At 34.3% G+C, this 23815-nt stretch overlaps 1 protein-coding gene across 4 annotated transcripts in view; it reads left to right on the plus strand.

Annotated features, from left to right (window-relative positions):
• Positions 1-23815, plus strand: part of LOC106870480 (tyrosine-protein kinase Fer) — a 141304-nt gene extending 117489 nt beyond the window's left edge. For 3 of the 4 annotated variants that reach the window (XM_014916589.2, XM_014916592.2, XM_014916590.2), the window contains 8 exons: positions 6349-6546; positions 9332-9529; positions 12250-12426; positions 14819-15032; positions 16099-16222; positions 16864-17015; positions 18707-18829; positions 19554-23815. In XM_014916589.2, the coding sequence (XP_014772075.1) occupies positions 6349-6546; positions 9332-9529; positions 12250-12426; positions 14819-15032; positions 16099-16222; positions 16864-17015; positions 18707-18829; positions 19554-19693 (1326 nt within the window). In that variant the 3' untranslated portion in view covers positions 19694-23815. The remainder of the gene's footprint in view (positions 1-6348; positions 6547-9331; positions 9530-12249; positions 12427-14818; positions 15033-16098; positions 16223-16863; positions 17016-18706; positions 18830-19553) is intronic. The other variant, XM_014916591.2, reaches the window with a different exon arrangement.

Genomic DNA, 23815 nt, shown 5'->3' on the forward strand with positions numbered 1-23815 from the left:
TTTTTTTTTTTTTGTTTTTTTTTTCAGGTCACACACATAGTCTAAGTGTGGAGTCATATTGTTTGTTTAGTTAGAAAGAACAATTTTGGCATTTGATATAGTTTTACCCCTTTTTTTTTTCCTCCCCATCTCTCATTCTCTCCATCTCATCTGAAGGAGATTTTCCTAGTATTTCCTAATTTTAAGACAATAATGATGAGAGATGAAAAAGAAATTAAAAATTTTTTTTAATATTTTGTGGGAAAATGTCTTTGAGCCATTGTTAGAACAGAAGTGTTGACTTAATAAATGGAATGGATTTTTAAAAATATTATATTATGGAAGCTTTTTTTTTTTTGTTTCTTTGTTTTATTGGATTAGGGTTAGATTTTAATCTGATGATTAAAATTTGATTTTTGTTCCTATTTGTTTCAAAGGATTTTGTTATTTTACCTTTCCCTCTCACTCATTAATCGAGTTAATTCGATAAAGAGTTAAGTCTTTTCAAATCTTGCGTGAAATGTATGGTGGAAATTTTAGAGTGAGTGATAGAAATTCCTTGTAAGCTTACAGCTTTGTTGGAAGTGTTCACTGTAAAGTCTTGTTAATAAATAAACAAGGTGTCATATATATGATACTTTGTGGAATTAATGTTGTTCTTTCTCTCTTTAAACTCATGATTCTCATTCTCTCTCTCTCTTTCTCTTTCTCTCTCGCTCTCTCTGTGTTGAAATCTTGACCTTCTCAACAACTGCACATGTGATTGATTGTTGCAGCATGAATATAAACTTGCATGGAATTCATTTCCGAAGCATGTGTTCACTTCAGCATTGTGCTTGCATGTTTTCGTTCAAATTCTAATTGAAAATAATAATCTTTAATACATTCTTTTCTCTTTGTTTCATTTGAATTTTTTTTTTCTTTTCCTTTTAAATTTCTATAGGCAGTTTAGCTGCAATTCTTTTTTTTTTCTGTAAAAACAAATTTCAGTTTTAGCATTTGCCTAAATCTTTATTTCTTACTGGCAAATTTGTATTCTTACTTTACTTTAATTTCTTTTTATTTTATTTTCTATATCTTGTATTCATTCATATGCTTTCTTTATAGTCTCTTTCTCTCTGAAATTCTTTCCTTGAATCTTTTCTTTTGCCACATTCACACATACACAGACATGTACATAACAAAGACAAGATTAATACATAACTCACACATACATTCTTCATCTTAAGAAACGGTAATTGAAATGCATCTCATAGTGCTGCACCAGAAATCTTTTCCCCATTAGTTTTGTTAGATCCTTAATTTCACAGTGTGTGTCTTTGCCAATAACATCAATACAGAAGTTTCCAAAATTTAACATTTGATATAGCGTATTGTTAAGTATGATACTAGTGGCCAGCAAAGCCTATCCTGTTTTCAGCAACAATAGTAGAGGTAGAAATAATGTATCCATAAATCTCTCTGGTCTTGTGCTTATGTCATGAGATGTTTTTAAGCCATCATGAGAAGCATTGTATATGTACCATGAAAGTGATCAGGAAGCTTTTTTCTGTCCAAGTTTCAGCTTCAGAGAGAAGAATGCTTCCTACATATGTTGGGAAGAAAGCAAATCTTGCTCACTTCGGAATACATATATTATTGTTAGATGGTTTGAAACTTGTTACAGGCTCTTCAGGTTGCTCCCCTGTGTATAAGACAATCTTTCTTACTGTCAACAACATAGGAGCCAAAGTATTTGAAATCACTAACTTCTCTGAGCTGTGTGCCTTCATTGCAACAGATTAGCAGGTGGCTTTCATCTTCAATGATGGTCATGTATTCAATTTTCTTTATATTGAGAGACAGACTGACTTTGGTTGCAGTATTCTCAAGGGAGGCTAGCATGTCTTATGCATCTGTAACTTCCTTGCTCTTCTGTCATCAGGTTAACAAAAGACCTGTTGTAACTTGACAAGCACTTGCCTCTGTGATTGATCTTGATCTCCTCTCAGCTGGCAGTAAATGGGTTGTTTTATGTTATCAGCTCATTGTTTATGTGATCTTCTACACCAACGCATCCTCGGGATAGTACCAAGTATGATGGTTCATTAAGGGCTGTTGAGAGGCTGATGGTAAATATTGTTAAAATCTAATGTAAATATCAGATTTGTGGGTCATCCAGAGCATATCTTACAATGTTTCCAAATACCATAGTGTTATATATTATAACATATTTTAATGATGTAATAAAAATTCCCTCTGATCACTGTGGTGATGATGACGACAACACCAATGATGATGATGATGATGATGATGATGATGATGATGGTGATGGTGATGGTGATAGTTTTGATGTGCACATGAAGCAAAAAAAATATTAGATGTAAAGAAATATTTAAATTTAAATTTCAGTATTGTTTTTTTACCTTACATGATACTGCTGTTGCTACTGATGATGATGATTATATATAATAACATACTTTAAGTGTTTATAATAGAAACTTCCTCTGATCACAATGGTGGTAATGTTTATGTGCATAAGATACTCTACAAATATAAACTGTGAAGTAAATGTTTAATTTTTTTTTTTTTTAATGCTTGGCGTAGTCAGAGGAAGAAGGGCTGTGCTCATGGCCGTTTTTCAGGACCACTAGGGCTGGTGGGTTGGAAGAAAATTTTTTCTCTTTTCAGACCAGAGATCTAGGCCCAAATGCTTCCTACAGAATGCACTCTGTCAATGGCACTCAATGACCAAGTGGTGGTGTTAAACTGGGTGACAGATTAAGTCTAACACCTAAGAACATGAACAGTCTCTTAAACAAGCTCACATAGTCTCTGTCTTAGAATAAAACTTTAAAACTTCTGAAACTAATTGTAAAAGCATAAATACATTTTATAAGCTATTGCTTCAGTATTTGCTAGAGCAGAAAAGAATTAGTTTAGCCTCATGACTATATGAAAGAAATAATAATAATCTTATAGTTATAGAGAATAAAATAACTTCCTAATGACACAGGGGGGAATCACAATTCTCAGTACCAGATGCAGGGGTCTCAGGTGGGTGTTCATTCCTTAAAGAGAGCAAATTGATTTCTGCATAAACCTGTAGCAGCTTACAAAAGAAGTAGTGGTGTTTATCTGTGATATATCCTGAATGTTGATGAGGTGTGAAAATAGGTGGTAGAAGCCATGTGGAAGGTGTTTATTAGAATATATTAAAAAAAAAAATCTATTGTTACATGAGAACATTATGTAGACCATGAGAAATAATATTCCCAAATATCTATCCTGTTTCAGAATATCTTTGAAATTGGTAGAGAGCCAGTATGTTTATGGCACCTTGTTCCAATACCTCAGTGTTTTGAATTTAAATCTTGTCTGGGTTAATTACTTTTTATTATTTCCAGAGTTGTTTATAAAATGTGTATTAATAATACTAGCAATAAGCTAGTGTTAATTCAATTGAATAATTCTCCACCAACCCTTACAAAATTTGCCCTATAATAAAAAGAAATGATTATAGAAATGTACAATGAGCCTGTGCTATTTTCTTGGTGGCAATTGGAAAACTGAAGCAACAATAAAAATTGATTATTTTGTATTATATATACAGGCACTAGAAATAGAAAAATAAATGTTAAAATAAACTATTAAAGGCTGGAATAAATAATTATGTGATCTATATATTTTACTAATTAAAGTTACCATCGTCATCATCATCACCACCACCATCAGTGATATCATCATTTTTATATCCTCTCTTCTGTACTGTCATGGAATGGACAGGACATTTTGAAGCAATGGTTTTACAGCTAGCCATTCTTCCTGACAACAACCCTTTCAATCATCTCTTACAGCATGCAAGGGTATGGTGTACCTTATCTACTCAAAGTGTAAATTATAATAACAACTTGTGGGGTGTGGTCACTAGCTTTAGTGTTTTCGGTGCAATTAACAAAACATTGTTCTCACACAAATATTGGAAACTATTTACCGAAAGTAAATGTCAGTTCCTTGAACAACAAAAAAATAGACCACACAAATCTAGAGAATGTTATTTCCGTAGGATTTGTTTTAGTTCACGATGCTGTTAATATAGAGATCTACAGATTATGGTTGTTTAGTTATGAAAAAAAAGCTTATTGGTGTCAATATTATTCTCCTGATGAGTTTCAGTACAAATGTGTGTGTGTGTGTGTGTGTGTGTGATTAGTGGTGGAGTTGTTGATTTAATAACCTTCAGATTCTCCCACATAAAACTGCAGCGGTAGTAAGTCTAAGAATTCTTTGCTTTGCATTAAAATATCTCCAAATGATTCAGGTTTTTCTCTGGGTGTGTCATTTTGGTAAAAGTTCAAGTTTGTATCAACAGACACATCTAGACTTAGGGAATTTAATGGAACCTGTATAGAGATATTTCTATCAGTTTATATATATATATATATATATATATATATATATATATATATATATATATATATATGTATATGTATTTTAAGTTTCCTACCTTTAATTTATCACCACCTCTTTAAAAATTGGAACAGTTTTGGTTTTTGCAGATAAATTCATAAGGAAAAGTCGTAATTTCTTCATAGAGTAATTATCATAATTATTTTTATTGTTATCAATGGATTTTTGTATTTTTCTATTTCTCCTTACCTGAATTCCATTACAAAATGTGATTGATGCAACAACTTCATTCATAACTTGGAAGTATTTCAAAGTTGTTACAAAATTTACTGTAGCTGAAAGCTCTTCTAGTTCAGAGCTTCCACTCAACCATGAAATGATGGGCGTATATGTATAGCCACATACATGCAGACATACACACGTATTGTAGTAAATGTATGCGTGGGCGTATATGTGTATACACTCTCTTACTCCCCAGATACACGTATAAATGAAGATGTAGACATACCATTACCAGGGATATGGTTAGATTAAATAATTGGTGTCTGTGGAGAGAACAATGAAATTGCAAGGTTTAAGTGATGGCTATAAAGATAATTTTAGCCATTTGATAAATAGGTATTGATAATATAAGCACCAGAGTAATGGAGTCAATATGGTTTAAGGTTGTATAACTACAGCCCAATGACTGAAAATAACAAAAGAACAAAAACTGAGAGGTAGAAAGAGCTGAACAGTGTACTAAGAGTGTTTCAGTTAACTATGTTCCTCCCAATAATGGCTGTGTCTCATATTAATTACAGAATCCATGCGGTATTGTTCCAGCTAGAGAATACCTTCTCTATTTAGGGTGTTTAATATTTCAGGCGAAATTCCACCCTTTTCAGTGGCCTTGCCACATTTGAGCACTTCAATTACCTGTATGACTTCAGCCTCTGACGTCAGCTTTAACTAACAGCGGTGTTGTTTATTTAGGATAAAAAAAGAATAACAATGCAAAATAATGTCATTTCATTTTTTCCCTTCTCAAAATAAAGGACTTTGGTTTTAGTCTAAAGAAAGCAATACTTTAAGGATGTTATAATGTAATAAATTAAGTGAGAAATTATTAAAGCATTAAGTACTTTTTTTTATAAGAAAACAGTATTATGAAGATTGTAGATTGACTTGTCTCCTTTACTGCTCTTAATTTATTGATTCTAAAGGTATGAATGGAAGAGGTTTTGGTGCCACTGATATTCTTTGCAAATTCATAAGTCCTTCAAATTTTTATTAACAGCAGTTAACAGCTAACATTTCAATAGTTAACTTAGAGTTTAATCTTTGCTTTATCTGAAAAACCAAATTTTAGAGCCTCCCTACCAACATACATTACCCTTTCTTTCAGGGGTTTTCACAAAGCTGTAAAAGCTAATTAACCTGGTAAAATCATTAGAATTCATAAACAATTTTGTATTCAATGGGAAAATATTTTTTTTTTTACTTGTTTGTGTGAATGGGGAAGAGAGAGAGAGAGAGAGAGAGAGAAGGGTATGAATAGATGTGACTATCTAATGACAAGACTAATGTATTCATACTAATCTAACCTTGAAGAAGTAAAGAATCTATGTAGGGGTACAGGTTGGCACTACACACCAAACATAACACAAGTAACAGTCATTTGGATGTAAAATAGCATAAACATTAATAGTTCTTCCAATCAAGCTTCATTCAAATATCTGGACAACACAATTCCCTCTTGTTCCTCCCTTTGCCTTTGTTCCTTGGCTTTCCCCTTTTTCGCTTCTCTTCCTATTTTCCCTTTTCTTTTTTCCTTTCCTATGGTTCTTCCCTACCTACCGACCTGCCTCCCTCCCTTCTTATTGTCCCTTCTTCTCGTTTCTGCCCCTCTACTTTAAACTGTATTTCCTACTATTTTCAAGCTACATGGTTTTAAGTATGCATGAAGACAATGATCTGAGGCTTGTTTTTCTTGTCTAGGACAGCTCCTCTTCAGTAGCATCCCTCTCTTCTTATCTGAGAAGGTCACACGTCAATCTTTCCAAGAACACCAACAGCAGTTGGTTGAAAACATTGCATACTACTACCGGCCGAGGTCTGGCTGAGAGAAACAAGTGGGAGTGTTACGAGGAATCAAGCGTGCGGAAAATAAGCCAGGATTTGGGCAATTTTAATGAGGTGAGATATGAGGAAGAGGATTTGAGATAAAGAAAGACGGTTCATAAGAGATGGTGTCAAAGAACTGTTTTCTATTGTTTGTAACATTTCTGTTGTCTTTTATTCTATGAATGTCACCTAGACGCTTTGATTCTCTTTTCTTTATTCTCCCATTCTGTTTTTTCTTTTTCTTTATCCATTCTTTCTTTCAACATCATTATGGATGCTACCACTAAACATTCTTAGTGAATTTCCATTTATAATTCTTTCTTTATTTTTTAGAAACATTCTTTAAAATATTCAACTTGACTTTTATTTTCTTTGGAATGATTTTTCTAAGCACTTCCTTTTCTCCCCTTCCCCTCTCTATCTTTTTCACTTTCTCTCTCTTTTTCATCAATTTAGATTTTGATGCCTTTTGTGTTTTATTTCTCAAATTGTTAATTAGTGAGGGATTTTTTTTTTTAATATCACTGTTTGATTTATATATTTATTCTTTTTAATTTTTTTTTTCTTCTTTGAAAAAGGATTTTTTCCCTTTAACATAGATTTTTTTTTTAATCATTAGCACTACACTTTGCTCCCTGTTGTTTCATAAAATCCAAGACAATTCGGCTTCCCTGCATCTTCCACTTTGCTAAAAGTAATTCCCATTAAATTTTTTTAAAAGAGCAGGAAATTATGAATATCATAAGTACCAGAAATTCAAATTTGAACAATCAGTTCACTAAATAAACTATCTTTGTGAAGACTATAAATTTCTAAAATAGACTGCATACTTAACTCTTAAGAATTTTGGTGGCAAACTGCAGTGAATTGGAAACTACATAAACCCTTAATTTTTGTACCAAAGAATAAGTTTATAGATTATATAGGCAGTAAATAGTTGAGTAGTTTTTTTTTTTTCATAGTAAGATAAACTTCAAATAGCTTTTATAACTTTATTATATAACCACCATTTTGTTATTCTAATAGATTTCAACATACTAAAAACATTTTATCATTTTTATTGTTGGCATTATCCGTTTTATTAAGTGACAAAAGCAGTGAAGTGCCAAACTAGATCAATTAAAGTATCTAATTTCATCTCAATTCACCCAGAGTTGCTATCTCAGTTGAGCTGACTTTGCTTTTCAGCTCTCCATATCCAATAATATATTAAAAGTTTTCACAACTACATAGCTAATGCCCTTAAAAAAAACCATAAAAATCATTCTGCCCTAATTTTCTACTCCTTCTTAAAATTTGTGGCTTTGTACATCTTAGTAAGAAATCAATATTTTAATTAAATATTTATTCAATATTTTTCATCTCGATTGTTGATATTGTTAGTAAAATTGTTCTCTATTCTCTCCCAAGAATGTATTCTATTGTTCTCTGCGTTCTCTGAAGACTTCATCTATGTAGTAATGTCTGTGGTGTTGAACTGTTCTGTGTTTCTATCAACACTGAATCCATATTGTCTGTGATATAGTATTTTAGTGTCTCTACCAACTCTTTATTTGTGTAGTAATGTCTATTGATATATTGTAGTTCTGTGTCTCTACTAACACTTTGTGTAATGTTGTCTGTTATAATGTATTCTTCTGTGTCTCAACCAACATTTAACCTATGTAGTAACGTTACCTGTGATATTGTAGATCTATGTCTCTACAAATACTCTATCTGTAGAATTGTGTTGCCTGTGATATTGTCTCTACCAACACTTTGTACATTATTGTCTGTGATACTTTACTGTCTATATCCTTACTCTACGTGGTATAACTATGTTGTCTGTCATAGTTTTTACTGTTCAATGTCTCTACATACATTTTTCCTAACTACTTAATGTCTGTGATATACTACTTTAAGTATATCCCAAAACTCTGTCTACTAATGTTGTTTGTGATGTTGTAGTTCTATGCCTATGTTGTTCTTTGCAATATTGTCGTTCTGCACCTACATAGTTCTACCAACACTCTACCTGTGTTCTAAAATTGTCTCTGATATTGTACTGTTGTTTGTCCTCCTGTTCTCCACCTTTACTTATCGAGTATTGGGGTTGATACAGCCACACTCAAGACCTGGATTTGATTCTCCTCTATTTGTTTATCAGAATCAGTTACACTGTACCATCATAAGAAGGACTGTAGGGGACTACTAACAGTGTCCCTTTCTCCAGAAAAGAAAGATGCAACAAAGGGCTGGCAGCTTATTCTCATAGAAAAACCAATATGCTACTGGAATCATTCAAGGGCAGTTCAGCACAGAATGGATATAAAGCAAAAGGCCTCCACCAATACTCTACCTGTGTGCTATCATTGTCTGTGACATTGTACTGTTGTGTGATTTTACCAATGCTTTACCTGTGTACTAATATTGTCTTTGATATTGTACTGTTCCATATCACTACCAAGACTCTACTTGTATACAGGTGTTGTCTGTTCTGTGTCTCTACCAACACTCTACATGTGCACTATTGTTGTCTGTAATATTGTATTGAACCTTTGTCTTTCTCAAGATAACAAGTATATTAATAATGTCTGTGAAATAGTTCCACATCTATACCATGACCCTACCTGTGTACTAATGAAGTCAGTGATATTATACTGTACTCTGTCTCTTCCAAGAGACAGCAGAACAATCTAATATCACAGACAACATTAATACAGAGATAGGCCTGTGTTCAAATGGCTATAATTTTATACTATTCCCCACCAAAGTTGTATCAGTATTCAGTTGATATTTTGTGATGTTCAACACTGTTTCCTACCGAGGCTTTACCAATATATTGGTGTAATATGAAATTTTAATTTTTTATGTCCAGACTGCACCAGTCAGCCAAAGATTAGAAGATGAAGAATGGTTTCATGGAGTTCTTCCTCGAGAAGAAGTACAGCGTCTTTTAGTCACTGATGGGGATTTCTTAGTTCGTGAAAGTAAGAACAAGAAAACAAATGAAGTTTTGTATGTACTTTCTGTTTACTGGAATGGTCATAGACATTTCATTATTCAAACAAAAGAGGTATGTCTTCATCTGTTCTAATTGAATATTGATCCTTAATGTTAACCATTGTTGCTTTGATACTAAAATTATTCTAATGACTAAATAAAAAGATGTGTGTGTGTGTGTGTGTGTGTGATGTGTTAGGAAACAAAATTTTGATAATGAATATTTATTTAAACACATTACTCATGTTGTAAATTGGCTGGTGGTAGGAAGGGCATTCAGTCATTAAAAACCACAGTAAAAAAGAAAGAATTGAATAAAGAAAACGGGTATTCTGTAAGCTGCATTGCTTATGTAGTATTATAAGTAGTAGGGAGGTAACTTGAAATAAAGAATTGATATGGGGGAGGGACCCTTCAGTTTTATCACAGTCATTTCTCTAGTGCTGGTGCTATGTTAAAATACACTGAGATAACATTGTAAAGTAGTTGGTCACTGGAAAGACATCCTACTATTAGAAACAAAATAGACATTGACTCTGCATGCCACATTGCAAGCAGAGCATCTTGGAGTGCAATAACTGTGAATAAAAATTGGTTGAGGATAAAGGAAAGTCTGTACATCCTACCACAGAAAGCTTCCCTAGTGCTAGTGGGACAATAAAATGTATGTTATGTCCCTTATATCTTCAAGTACCACTCCTGTTATGGCTGCTGATGATGTAAACTTCATTTAAATTGATGAAAGGATTATATCTGCAACTTTTTATATTGCAACAATGAAGATAATGTTGATGTTAGTGAAGAAATCTGCAGTTGCTGCTACAAATAAAATGCATAATAATTTCTTTATTCTTGCTGTTTTGGATAAATTCTCTTCAGACAATGAACATTGAGAAGAAAAACGATGCTTACTTGAGATAAAACAAAAAGGAGGAATGTGTAGAGATAAAACTGTTCTTTGACAACTGAACAAGCTTTTAGAATTAGAAAGGGGAGCCATGATTTTTTTTTTTTTTTTTAAATTCATCTTAGATTAGTTGAGGAATTCTATCGACACTAACAAATGGAAGTTTGTAAATCTTTCAAAGAACAAACACAAAAATATATTTCTTTGCTGACTTTGATTGTTTGTTATCTGAAGTAGCATCTATAACACTGCATTAGTTATCTGTGTTAATTAATCCTACTCTGCAAAAGAATGGTGAGATACTAAATAAAAGGCACCAAAGCAGCAGACTAATTGTCTTTGTACTCTTTTATGGCTTTTAGTCATTGGAGTACAGCCATGCTGGAGCACCACTTTTAATGGTTTCAGTCAATAATGTCAGCTTCAGTACTTTTATTAATTTCATCAATCACTGATGGCTAAGTCTACCTACTGAGTTATGTGCCTTTAGGAATATAAATACCACATAAACAAAACACACATATTTGTGTGCATTTGTGCATGTTACACCTGCCATAGAACGAGTATCCTGTTGGTTGTGCTGCTTCCAGGATGGAAGCTACACTATTCTTCAGAAAATTTATGCTCCCCAACTTCCCTAGATCTCTTTTCCAGACACTTATTGTAGATTTTACTGGAGAGGTTCAACAAGATGATTCCTTTATAATTAGCACACTCTTTCTTGTCTCCTCTTTTAAAAATTGGAATTATCACCCTGAATTACCAATTGTTTTGGTGTCTTTCCAGAGATCAAAGCCACCTGGCATACACAGGTCAGCTAGAGAATACCTTCTCTATTTAGATTCTTTAACATTTCAGGCCAAATTTCACCCTTTTCAGCAGCTTTGCCACATTTGAGCACTTTAATTGCCTCTATGACTTCATCCTCTGTGGAGTTAGTTTTTGTCCATAGATGCACTTTTGTGTCTACCAGAAAATTTTATTGTGATCAGATTTAGAAGATCAGCAAAGTATTCTCCACCTCCCAAGAATGTTTGTCTCTGTAAAGAGAAGGACCCCTGCTGAGTCCTTAATGGCAGGTATGGATGAGGGCTTCTTGTTATGAAGTCAATGGGTGGTCTGCCAGAATACATTATTGGTGAATCTAAAGTCAAAGATCAGCTCAACCCCAAAGTCCTCCCATAAGAGTTGTGACAGTCCAGTTTCCAATCCTTAATGGTTGCCCCCTCCTGGACTTCAGGGTCCTGGAACATGCTTCCTTTGTGCTTCCACCCCACACCTCCCTGAACAAATTACAGGTTTATTGTCGGTTGTACTGACATTGAGTTGAGACTGCAAATATATTTTTCGAATAGAGCCCTCTGCCTAAAATCTGAAAGTGTCCTTTGTTAACCCACATGACAAACAATGTGGTATGTTCAATCCTTCGAACTCCTTTCATATTGCAGCTTTTAATGGTTTTATTTACACCAGGCACCAAGCCTGTATTTGCATTTGAACCATGAAATAAATGTGTGTGTGTGTGTGTGTGTTGTTAAGAAGGGTATTCAGTTGTAGAAACCATGCCAGAGCAGACATTGGAGCTTGGCACAACCTTCTTGCTCATCGGTTCACGTTGAACTGTCCAACCCATACCCATGTGGAAAAGATGTTAAATGACGATAATGATGAGGATGTACAAATGTAATATGTGTTTCTATGTTTGCTTACATTTGCACTTCTCCAAGAATTACTGAGCTACAAGCAATGACACTGTTGTTATTTTCCCTGCCAATAAATCATCTGTGATTTAATTCATTTTCAAATACATATAGAATAAGAGATCCCTTGTAGCCTTGTGCTGATATCAAAAATCGTTTTTTTCTTTTTCTTTTCTCTTTCTTTAGGAGGGTTGGCATTTGGAAGGTCCCACTTTTCCAACCATCCAGCATCTCATTCATAATCAGATGACTAAAGGACAGCCGGTTACAAGTAAATCGCAAGCAATTTTGAAAAATCCAATTTTAAGAGAGCCGTGGGAATTGAAGAATGATGATATTCTTCTTGATATGAAAATTGGCAATGTAAGTATTCTATCTTATGTCTTTTACTTGTTTTAGTCATTTGACTGTGGCCATACTGGGGCACCACCTTGAAGAGTTTTAGCCGAAAAAATTGACCCCGGGACTATTTTTTTGAGCCTAGCACTTATTCTGTTGGTCTATTTTGCTGAACTGCTAGGTTACAGAGATGTAAACACACCAACACTGGTTGTTAAGTGGTGGTGGAGGACAAACACAAACACAAAGCCACACACTTATATGTGTGTATATATATATATATATATATATATATATATATATATATATATATATATATATATATATATATTTATATATCTGCTGGGTGGTTGGTGTTAGGAAGGGCATCCAGCTGTAAAAATCCTGCCAAAACAGTTACAGAAGTCTGGTGCAGACTTCTGCCTGGCCAGCTTCTGTTAAGCCATCCCACTCATGCCAACATGAAGGCAGACGTTAAATGATGATGATGATACATCAGGCTTCTTTCAGTTTCCATCTACCAAATCCACTCACAAGGCTTTGGTTGGCTCAAGGCTATACTAGAAAACACTTATCCAAGGTGCCACGCAGTGAGTCTGAACCCGGAACCATGTGGTTGGGAAGCAAGGCTCTTACCACACAGCCATGCCTACTGAGAAACATTTCAAAGTATTTTGAAATAAGTTTTGCTAAACTGATTTGCAGACTTCCATGCTTGACATCTAAAGCTTTTCACATGACATACACCATTCCTAGGATAATTAGAAGGAAAAAGGCTGAATTAGTTCAATCAGGGAATATGACTTTCCAAACCCTTGACCAAAACGGCTTAGACCGCATGGAAAATTGGCTAAGAGGTGAATCTCCCATCTCTATGAAGATATAGAGCTATCTCTCTCAACAAGCAGCAAGCAGAACATCTGGCTGCTGAGAGTTGTAAGAGAGTGCAAAGACACTAAGAGGACAAGTAACTGAAGTATGACAGTAAATCCAGACAGTCATTGGTATTGGATTGCATTCTTGCAAAAGACACATTACAGACTTAGTTTTGATACAGTGTATTTGAGGAAACTCAACCTGGCAGAGTTCATCCCTCTCTCCAAGTTGTACCCACGATGAAAATTAAGCACAGCCCTGGAAACAAATGAATTTGTTGTCAATTTACTGTTCTGCTTAAGGTGATGAGCTGGCAGAATCATTAGCATGTAAGGCAGCAAGCTTGCAGAATCGTTAGCATGTCTGGTGAAATGCTTAGTGGCATTTCATCTGCCGCTACGTTCTGAGTTCAAATTCCGCCAAGGTAGACTTAGCCTTTCATCCTTTCAGGGTCGATAAATTAAGTACCAGTTACGCACTGGGGTCGATGTAATCGACTTAATACCGTTGTCTCTCCTTGTTTGTCCCCTCTATATTTAGCCCCTTGTGGGCAATAAAGAAATAAGAATCATTAGCATGCTTTATTTTCTGAGTTCAAATTCTGCCAAGGTCGATTCTGTCTTTCTTCCTTGATAAAATAAGTACTGGGATCGATGTAATTAACTTACCCACTACCCCCAAACTTGCTGGCCTTGTGCCAAAATTTGAAAGCAATTTATAGTGCTGCTGCTACTTACAGCAGTAAGTTGTACTATAGCATGGTGAACTGAGTTGTTGAGTGTTAGGGATTGTCTTGGATAAAAAAACCCACCAGATTTTCAATTTGGTGCTATGATCCCTATTCTATTAACTCATCCTCCTCTCTAGTTAATCTGTAGGCTGCAATGATTCTCTCCTCACTACTTCAACAAGTATAATGAAATCTATGCATGTACTGAGGAGGCCTAATAAGACCAAAATATGCCTGGAGTTGTCTCCCATACATACTAGAATAATTATAACAATATCAGTCTTTAAATAATACTGTCATTTCCTCACTGTGTGATTATTTCTAAATAGTTTTTTAATCCTCACTGCATTAAAAATATTAATTTTAACTTGCTTATATGATACAGTAGTTGGCATCAAGCATTCAACTCTTAAAAATTCTCCAAGAGATTGTGCGACTGTTCAGTTTATAGACAGGATTTCACCCTACTCCTTTGAAGTGTGATTATTTATAGAGAAGTGTGATTTTTTATAGAGATTAATACATATAAATTATAGAGTAAGTCCCTTCTATTCATTGCTTACCAGCTGTATAATGACTTTAGTCAACTAATCTTTGGTACGTAGCCACTATATAATAAACCTCATTTTGAGAGATCTGAAGAACTTTTCTTAACGATTGAATTTGTTGACTGGAACTACCTATGCTATGTATTACATAGAAAAAGTAACATAAATGTCTCTAAATTGATGTTTCTGCCTTAACACATAAATGTATATAATTAGAACGTTTCTATGATGTTAAATATTTTTGTCTTTTTCTTTCACTCAGGGTAATTTTGGTGAAGTGTACAAGGGTAAATATAAACCAGAAGACAAGGTGGTAGCGGTAAAAACATGTCGAGATAGTTTAACTGAGGAACAACGAAAAACCTTCTTGCAAGAAGGGCGTATTCTAAAACAATACGATCATCCAAATATCGTAAAATTCATTGGCATTGCAGCCCAGAGAAAACCTGTCATGATTGTCATGGAGTATGTTGAAGGTAAGGACTGTTATGAAAAAATTTCAAAGACAAAATATTGGCTGTATGATTAAGAAGCTTGCTTTGCAACCATGTGGTTTTGGGTTCAATCCCTCTTCACAGCATCTTGAGCAGATGTCTTCTACTATCAGCCCAGGCTGTCCAATACTCTGTGAGTGACTTTGGTTGGTGGAAACTATATGGAAGCCAGTCATGTATGTGTGCCTGTGTTTGACAACTGCTGTTGGTTTAATATGCTCATAACTTAGTGGTTTGGCAAAACAGACTCACAGAATAAGCACCGGACTTTAAAAAATTAGTACTGGGGATCAATCTGTTCAACTAAAACCCTTCAAGGCAGTGCCCCCGCATGGCCACAGTCAAATGACTAACACAAGTAAAGGAAGACATATGTACACAAATGTGTATATTCATAATGCACATTAGTATTATGAGAATGGAATCTTATTCTTCCAAAAACTGCATGTGCTTGTGTGTGTGTGTGTGTGTGTGTATGTGCATGTGTGTCTCTTTTAGTAAAGTATAATGACAACAGATCTTTTCTTTTAACTTTTACTTGTTTCAGTCATTGGACTGTGGCCATGCTTTGAAGAATTTTTAGTCGAATGAATCGACCCTAGTATTTTTTTAAAACCTAGTGGTTATTTCATTGATCTCTTTTGCTGAACTGCTAGTTTACAGGGACATAAACACACCAACACCAGTTGTCAAGCAATGGTGAGGTTATTGGCACAAACACACACACATATATGATGGGCTTCTTTTCAGTTTCCATCTACCAAATCCACTCACAAGGTTTTGATTGGTTTGAGGCTATAGTATAAGACACTTGCCCAAAATGCCATGCAGTGGGACTGACCCAGAACCATGTGGTTGAGAAGCGAGCTTCTTACCACACAACCACGCCTAATTAAGATATAAAAAATTAAGATTTAATATTTACACTATAATTAATCTTACTGACCTCCTATCCAGTATGTCCACTTCCATTAGTGACCTTAACTATATTCTTATCTAACTGTCACTTTATCTAATAATTATTATTTTTGCTTTGTTTTTTTGTCAGGTGGGTCATTGTTGTTATTTTTGCGAAAAAATGGACGACAACAGACACGAAATCAGCTGGTATTAATGTGCGAGAATGCTTCTAGTGGAATGAATTACCTAGAGAGTAAAAACTGTATACACAGGTATTGCTGTCTTTCAGTTTTACAAATTTTCTATTTTATCAACTAAGTGAATCTGGGCCTAACACTATCCAACCATTCAGCCATTCAAAACAAATATAAAATACATTAATGTCACCTCATGGTGAATGCATGCATACATGGCCTAGTAGTTGGGGTGTTGCACTCACCATCATAAAACTGTAGTTTCAATTTCTGTACTGGGCACTGCATTGTCAAATGTTATGCATATTTATTCACAACGTTTTGGATTAATCATGCATTATCTCATAGCTTTGATATCTTGATGGTGTGATTGTATATTTTTAGAGTGACATTCTAAGTATATGTGAAAGGCTGAATCTGGTCAGTTTAAACATAAAACAAGGAGAACATTTTGGCCAGATATGGTCAGTTTGAATGCTAAAGGGTTAGATAATATAATTTTTACAAAATATAACAATATTGGATTCAATACATAATTCCCGATAAAAATTCTTATGAAACAAAGAAATTCAGCGTTAAATTCCTTGTTATTTTGAAAAGTAATTAAGAAGACATAACTGGTCATAAAAGGATTAAATTATATTTTAATGTATTATTATGTTTTACATAAAGCAACCAAGTTTGAGAGATTCTCGCTAAGTTGTGTTATTTTATTTCAGGGATTTGGCAGCACGCAACTGTCTTGTTGGAGAAAACAGCGTCATAAAGATTTCTGACTTTGGTATGTCTCGTGAAGAAGAGATGTATGTTGTGTCAGATGGAATGAAACAAATTCCTATCAAATGGACTGCTCCAGAAGCATTGAACTATGGTTAATAATTTTGTTTTTTCTTTATTTTCTCATTAAAGTTTATATTAGATCTTACTTGGTCTACCAAGTGTTGTGTCCACCTTTAGGTATAGCTTTCAGTCACCTGAAATATATATGATATAATTGCACTTTTTAACCCTTTTGTTACCAACCTTCCTGCATCTACACCTGATTCTATGGATACCAGCTTCCATTTCTAAAGTGATCTAAATTAAAGCCTTCCATCAAAGTTTCATGTTAATTTTATATGTTTTAACAACCAGTTTAATGGTGACAAAGTTTTTGTCAATGATCGCAGCTCACCTTACTGAGGCATCAAGTGATGCCCGTGAGGGGGCTTGGCTTTCCCAATGCTTTAGCCTCGCCATCGCCCATGGTAATGCTGTGAGCATGCTGGCTTGCTTCAGTAGGTTTTGTTAAAACTTGTGGTGTGCGACCAGTTGCAGTGATAAAAAAAAAAAATTCCCCCACAAATGGCTTCAATAGAGTTTTAACAGAATGATTTGGAAGAATTAGATGAAAGTTCTCTGGTAATTTTCTTTCATGAAAATTGCAATGTTTTTATCAGTCTGAATGGGCATAAAGCATATTTGAACTGATAATAACATTGCAATCTTATAATTACAGTTTTGTTTTAATATTATATATTATGCAAAGGCACATGGCTTAGTGGTTAGGGCATTTGGCTTACAATCGTAAGGTCATGAGTTCAATTTCTGGTGACGCGTTGTGTCCTTGAGCAAGACACTTTATTTCACATTTCCCCAGTCCACTCAGTTAGCAAAAATGAGTAGTACCTGTATTTCAAAGGGCTAGCCTTGTCACATTCTGTTTCACACTGAATCTCCCTGAGAACTACATTAAGGGTACAAGTGTTTGTGGAGTGCTCAGCCACTTGCATGTTAATTTCACGAGCAAGCTGTTCCATTGATCGCATCAGCTGGGACCCTCTTTGTCGTAACTGATGGAGTGCTCCTGTTTTGCCTATTATGCTATTATTCAAATTTATGAAACGTATGTTTAGCTTGGTGACTACAACGTAATGTATGGCTCCTTGGGCAAGTGTCTTCTCCTATAGCCTGAGGCCAACCAAAGCCAAGGCCTTGTTATTGGATTTGGTTGACAGAAACTGAGAGAAGCCCATCGTATATTATATATAACGTTGGCGTTAGGAAGGGCATCCAGCTGTAGAAACTCTGCCAAATTAGATTGGAGCCTGGTGTTGCCATCCGGTTTCACCAGTCCTCAGTCAAATCGTCCAACCCATGCTAGCATGGAAAGCGGACGTTAAACGATGATGATGATGATGATATATATATGTGTGTGTGTGTTTTGGTGTCTGTGTTTGTCCCCCACCACTGCTTGACAACCGGTGCTGGTGTGTTTACGTCCCAGGAACTTAATGGTTCAACAATAGAGCTTGATCGAATAAGTACTAGGCTTTCGCAAAAAAAAGTCCTGGGGTTCGATTTGTTTGACCAAAACCCTCCAAGGCGGTGCCCCAGCATGACCGCAGTCTAATAACTGAAGCAAATGGAAGAGAGAAAACAAAGATATAAAATGTATTATTCTTATATATAAATATGAATGGATAGATAAGGTGCAAATGTACAGACATATGCGTACACAAACACATACACACACCTTTTAAGAAAATTATCTTCACTGTTTTATTATTTGTTACATTTCAGGAAAATATACGTCACTGTGTGATGTATGGAGTTTTGGCATTCTTATGTGGGAGGTTTTCTCTTCCGGGCTTACACCTTATCAAGGTATGAGCAATGCACAAGCGAAGGAACGAATTGATGCAGGTAAATATGACAGCAATCGTTTGCCTTGTTTGAAATTACGATCATGAAAAATATGAAATAAAACGTTTCTTAAGAGATTCACAGCTGAGTAGCAACCTTAGCAGAGAGAGAGAGAGAGAGAGAGCGCTACAAAGCATTGATGTTTATGAGTAATTTCTATTGTTTTTGCCTTTTGTTAAATTTATACCTGCGTATCATAAAGTCATGGTGTTAATAAGTTGGGTGTCATTTTTGCATACAAGTGGATGTACCTAAAAATTAAATTTTACAGAGTTTTCTCCCCTTGGTAAAATTTATAAGCGTGTGAGATTTTGACGTTCTCTTGTTCATGTAATCATGAATGCAACCTTTTACACATGAAACTGGATGTAATCGAATATATTCTTAGATGATAAGCATATATAATAGCAGTTATTAATTGAAAAAGCATCCAGCTGTTAAAACAATCACTCCATATCTTACCGACGCGAACATGGGGAAATTGATAATGTAAAAGAATATACAAGATACAATAGATTTTCGGTAATATTTCTAGAGATTGTCTATCAGAAACATGATACATTTATTCAAATAATGCACTTCATTCATGAAGTAACTGGTTTGATTTTACTGACTTGTAACTTTTCGTTCTAAGCATGTTAATGTGTTTTTTTCTCTTTTTCTACATTAGGCTACTTTTCGTTCTAAGCATGTTCATGTGTTTTTTTCTCCTTTTCTACATTAGGCTACCGTATGCCAGCACCTCAAGGAACACCTGAGGAAATATATGAACTGATGCACCGGTGCTGGAAGTACGATCCAGAAGCTCGACCTCATTTTGATGAAATCAACAAGGAATTAAAGAAAATCTTAGCAACCATCTAGATTTAAGAATTAGGCATTGTTACTACGCAACAAACTGAAATTTGTTTCTAGGCAACAAATTATTAAACATGAAAGCATTTTTAGAGTGCTGTCTATCCTAGAGTGAAATGTATAGCAAAATGAGAAAGAAACCCATTCCTCTCTTTTGCTATGTTTTTCTTTCAGAATGAAAAAAGAGAAAGAATTATCTTGAAGAAATGGTTAGGATTTTGTACAGATTAAAAAGAATCAAATGGACTACATATTTTCTTTGTCTAATTTTTATATTTAAAGAAAAAATCCCAAGCAAAAGTAGGCAATAAATATATTTAACTTAAAATTTCACAGGGAGAGAAAAAAAAAAAAAGAGAAATGAAAGAAAAATTATTAAAGGGAAATTGCTTTAAAACTTGGGTTGCTTTTTCCGATATCTTATAATTTAATTTTTTTAATGGGATGGGATTCAGAGATTAATCATTCTTTTTAACTATTTTTATTCCTCTTTTTCTAAGCTGACTGCATTTTCTACATCTGAGTCCAATTTTTATAAATTTTATCCAGCAAATTTACAGATCTATTTTCACTTCATCTCTATCACTTATAATTCTACTCTATTGCAGTCTTTTCCCTTGCTCTTACCTTAATTTCTGACACATGTTTTGTTTCTTTTTATTGAAATATTTCAAACCCTGCAATGCCACCTGAAAACACCCTTAAATAAAAAAAAAATATCATTTGCTATCAGAAAATTATATTTTTCTAGCTGCATTTTTTTTTTATTATTATTATCCATTATCTATTTTTTATTACCCTAACTATAAAAGTAAAAAAACCAAACACCCCTAAAAGTAAAGAATAAACTTTCATAACTGTGAGATATTTGATGAAATAATGAAGGTAATAATCACTGGTAGTTATGATGACCAACTGAAGATATGAGGATTTTTCTAGAAGTTACAATGACCTCCAACTTGCACACATATTTTTATTATTTCTAGAAGACTTTACAGTTTGTCACTGGCTTCTTTTCAGCCTTTCCCTGTGACAAACATGTAATGTGAAAGAAATTGCAGCTCTTCTCTCTCCCATGCATCGACACTTTCATACAAATATCTTTTCCATTTACTTTCATATTCTTTCTCTCTATCCATCAATCCATCCACATATCCATCCATCTATATATGTATGTATATGTGTATATATATATATATATATATATATCCCTCTCCCTTCTTACATATATGCACACACACACACACACATATCTAAAATTATTTTTATACATAATATAATGGCCATAAGGATACCTCTATTCCTGCCAATCAACCAACCAACCTACTTACACACAAACACATACACACATAGACAACACATTTCCAACAAAGTGTATATTTAGCATATACATTCAGACTCTCTCTTCATCATATCAAATTGGTAATTTTTATCAAAATTGACAAAGAATCTATTATAAAAACACAGAAATCCTAAGAATTTGATTCTACAACAGGAAAAACAAATAATTATTTGGGGACCAGTGTGTTCTGTCAGTTCTAAATACTTGGTTTAATTAAACCAATTGTATTGAGTGCCAACCTTAAAATTTTCTCCTCTCTAGGGTATCTTCTGATACCTCCAGCTAATACCTTTTTTTCTCTCTCACTACCCATTCACTCCTATTCCTGCTACATTACTGTATAAAACAGCTGGTGTACCTACAAAATCAAGCTCGGCACTTCTCTTGTGTTCAAGAGGGTGCTGCTCCATTGGCTTTGACTATGCCAGATCTTGCATTGTCAGAAAATCATCTGCAGTGCCATGGCAGCCCCCACTGAGGATTTAGTGATACGTGATGTGATGTAGATGCTGGTATGATGTTAATTCTTTCTTCTGTAGTCATATATCTGTTGTGCTATTGTTACTTTTTAAAGGCAATGGAATTCCAGAATCCATACAGTGACAGGGAAAATATGTCTCACAGCATTTGGTTATTGCATTTTATGTTCTTACTTCAAATCTTGCCGAACCTGACTTTGCCATTTCAGTACACCTGTAAAATACAGGAATGGACGTAACCAACTGTTTGGGATTTGTGTTTATGTTAAACACTAACTTTTCATACTAATTCTCAATACATCCTACCCTTCTAACACAAAGAATCTGTTTTATTCATGCATACTCACACACACACACCTTTTTAAGGTCATACAAATTTTATTCCTCCCTAGAGTTCCCATAAATGAAAGATATTTAATCTTTGGACTTAAAATTGCAGTGAATCACCTGCAAATTCAAAAAGTGGCTTGGTGACAAGTTGTGACCATTTCGCATTGCTTATGTTGCTAATTTCTTTGAGAAAGCATGAACATACTCTCATAGACCCCTCGTTGTAAACTTCAAAACCACCTGCCTGTATAAGACATACTATTAAGTCAAATAGCCATTAGTTATTTAGATATTATTCTTAGTTATTTTTCCTACTTCTCTTGAAAATATTAAGATTATCAAATTCATTAGATGTGCATTTTTCTTGTTGTTAGCCTCTGGTCAGTCACCATTGATTGAGCAGACCTATCATCAAAAGTGTTCAAAGTCAATTTAGGGATATATTACTCTTCAATTGTGTCCTCCTTTTTTTAAGATGGTAGGTTATGATTTGAAGAAGATTTGACTGCTGAGTAACTGCGTAGAGGTCCCCTTGTTTAGCTCCTCTCTGTGTGCTGTGTGTGAAGGACAGTGATAATTGCATGCCTATTTTTGTTTATATAGCACTAGCATAGTAATAGTAGTAGTAGTAGTAGTAGTAGTTCCTTTAATCAGTATCATGGATTGTTGGTTTTAGGTGGCAGATTATATAATAGCAAGACTCAGCACCTGCTGGTATCAGTTGTGTACGTAATAAAAATAAATCTCGTGCTTGCAAATACAACTTGAAAGGGATTTGAGCAGTAATTGTCGTTGTTGTTATCATCATTGTTATCCCCCTTGTGTTACAGTGTGCGTTGCACAGGTCTGCAGAATGGTTTACTCTGCTGCTGCTCTCTTGTCTTTGCTGATTTCTTCAGTTTTCTCAAAACCTCATAGATCGCCCTTGACACCATAATTCTGTTTCTCTGATCTCTCTCTCGTCTCTCATCTCTCATTTGTCGGTTCACCGCATCCATTTTTCCTCCCTTCAATCCTTCTCCTCTTCCTCAACCATTATCATCAGAACTCCATATCAGTCCTCTATTCTATAAGCAACCTCTTCTATTACTGATTCAAAGGTTTAATGGGTGTTGCCTCACATACCTCAAATCGTATTTTATGTTGGGAATAATGTTAACGTTTATACATTATCATTTAATTTTACTTTCTATCGTTTAATCCTTTTGTTTCTTTTGGGTAGCTTATGTCTTATCTTACTGACTATATTTTATACTTGAGGGATTAACCATGACAAAATTTCAAATATGAATGTCTGTACACTTCCTGTAAAGTTGAAGAAAGTATTTTCAGAAATACTCCAGAAACCACATCAATCAATCGGATATTGTGAACAACTTCCAGAACTAAATTACCCTTGTTCCACCTTAACCCACTGTCAATTTTTTTTAAATCAAGAATTATAATGAAGATGTATTCTTTTTTCATCTTCTTCTGGCTCATAGTTGATGTAGAATCAACGTTGGCTCCTGTACGAAAAGGAGACACTTACAATTATATTGCTAAACGGTTTTACATCAAGAATTAAACTTAAAGAACCACTCTTCATCAAAAAGATGATAAAAAAAAAAAAAATGAAACGAAAAGCATCTTTGAATTGAATTTCCAAAGGTTTTAGATACCTGAAAATGACATTGAAAATTCTGAAAATCAGGCAATGTGGAAGATTTAACAGATTCTTCTAAAAATTATTTTTTTCTTGAATTATTAAAAAATTATACTGACCAAAATTGCTGTCAAATAATTCCACTTATAGGTGATTATAATTTCTTTTAATTATTATGTTTTTTTTTTTTACTTCCTTAATAATTTGATGATTGAACTGGCTTTAAATGTTCTTTGCATGGTCTCAAATATCTTAAGTCTATTGTTATTTCTTGTTTCTGCTGATCTGAATGGAATTTTGCAGGAAACATGCAAATGTCTTCCAAATATATGTTT

Source organism: Octopus bimaculoides, chromosome 18 (genome assembly GCF_001194135.2).
Source record: "Octopus bimaculoides isolate UCB-OBI-ISO-001 chromosome 18, ASM119413v2, whole genome shotgun sequence".
NCBI classification, from domain to species: Eukaryota; Metazoa; Mollusca; class Cephalopoda; order Octopoda; family Octopodidae; genus Octopus; species Octopus bimaculoides.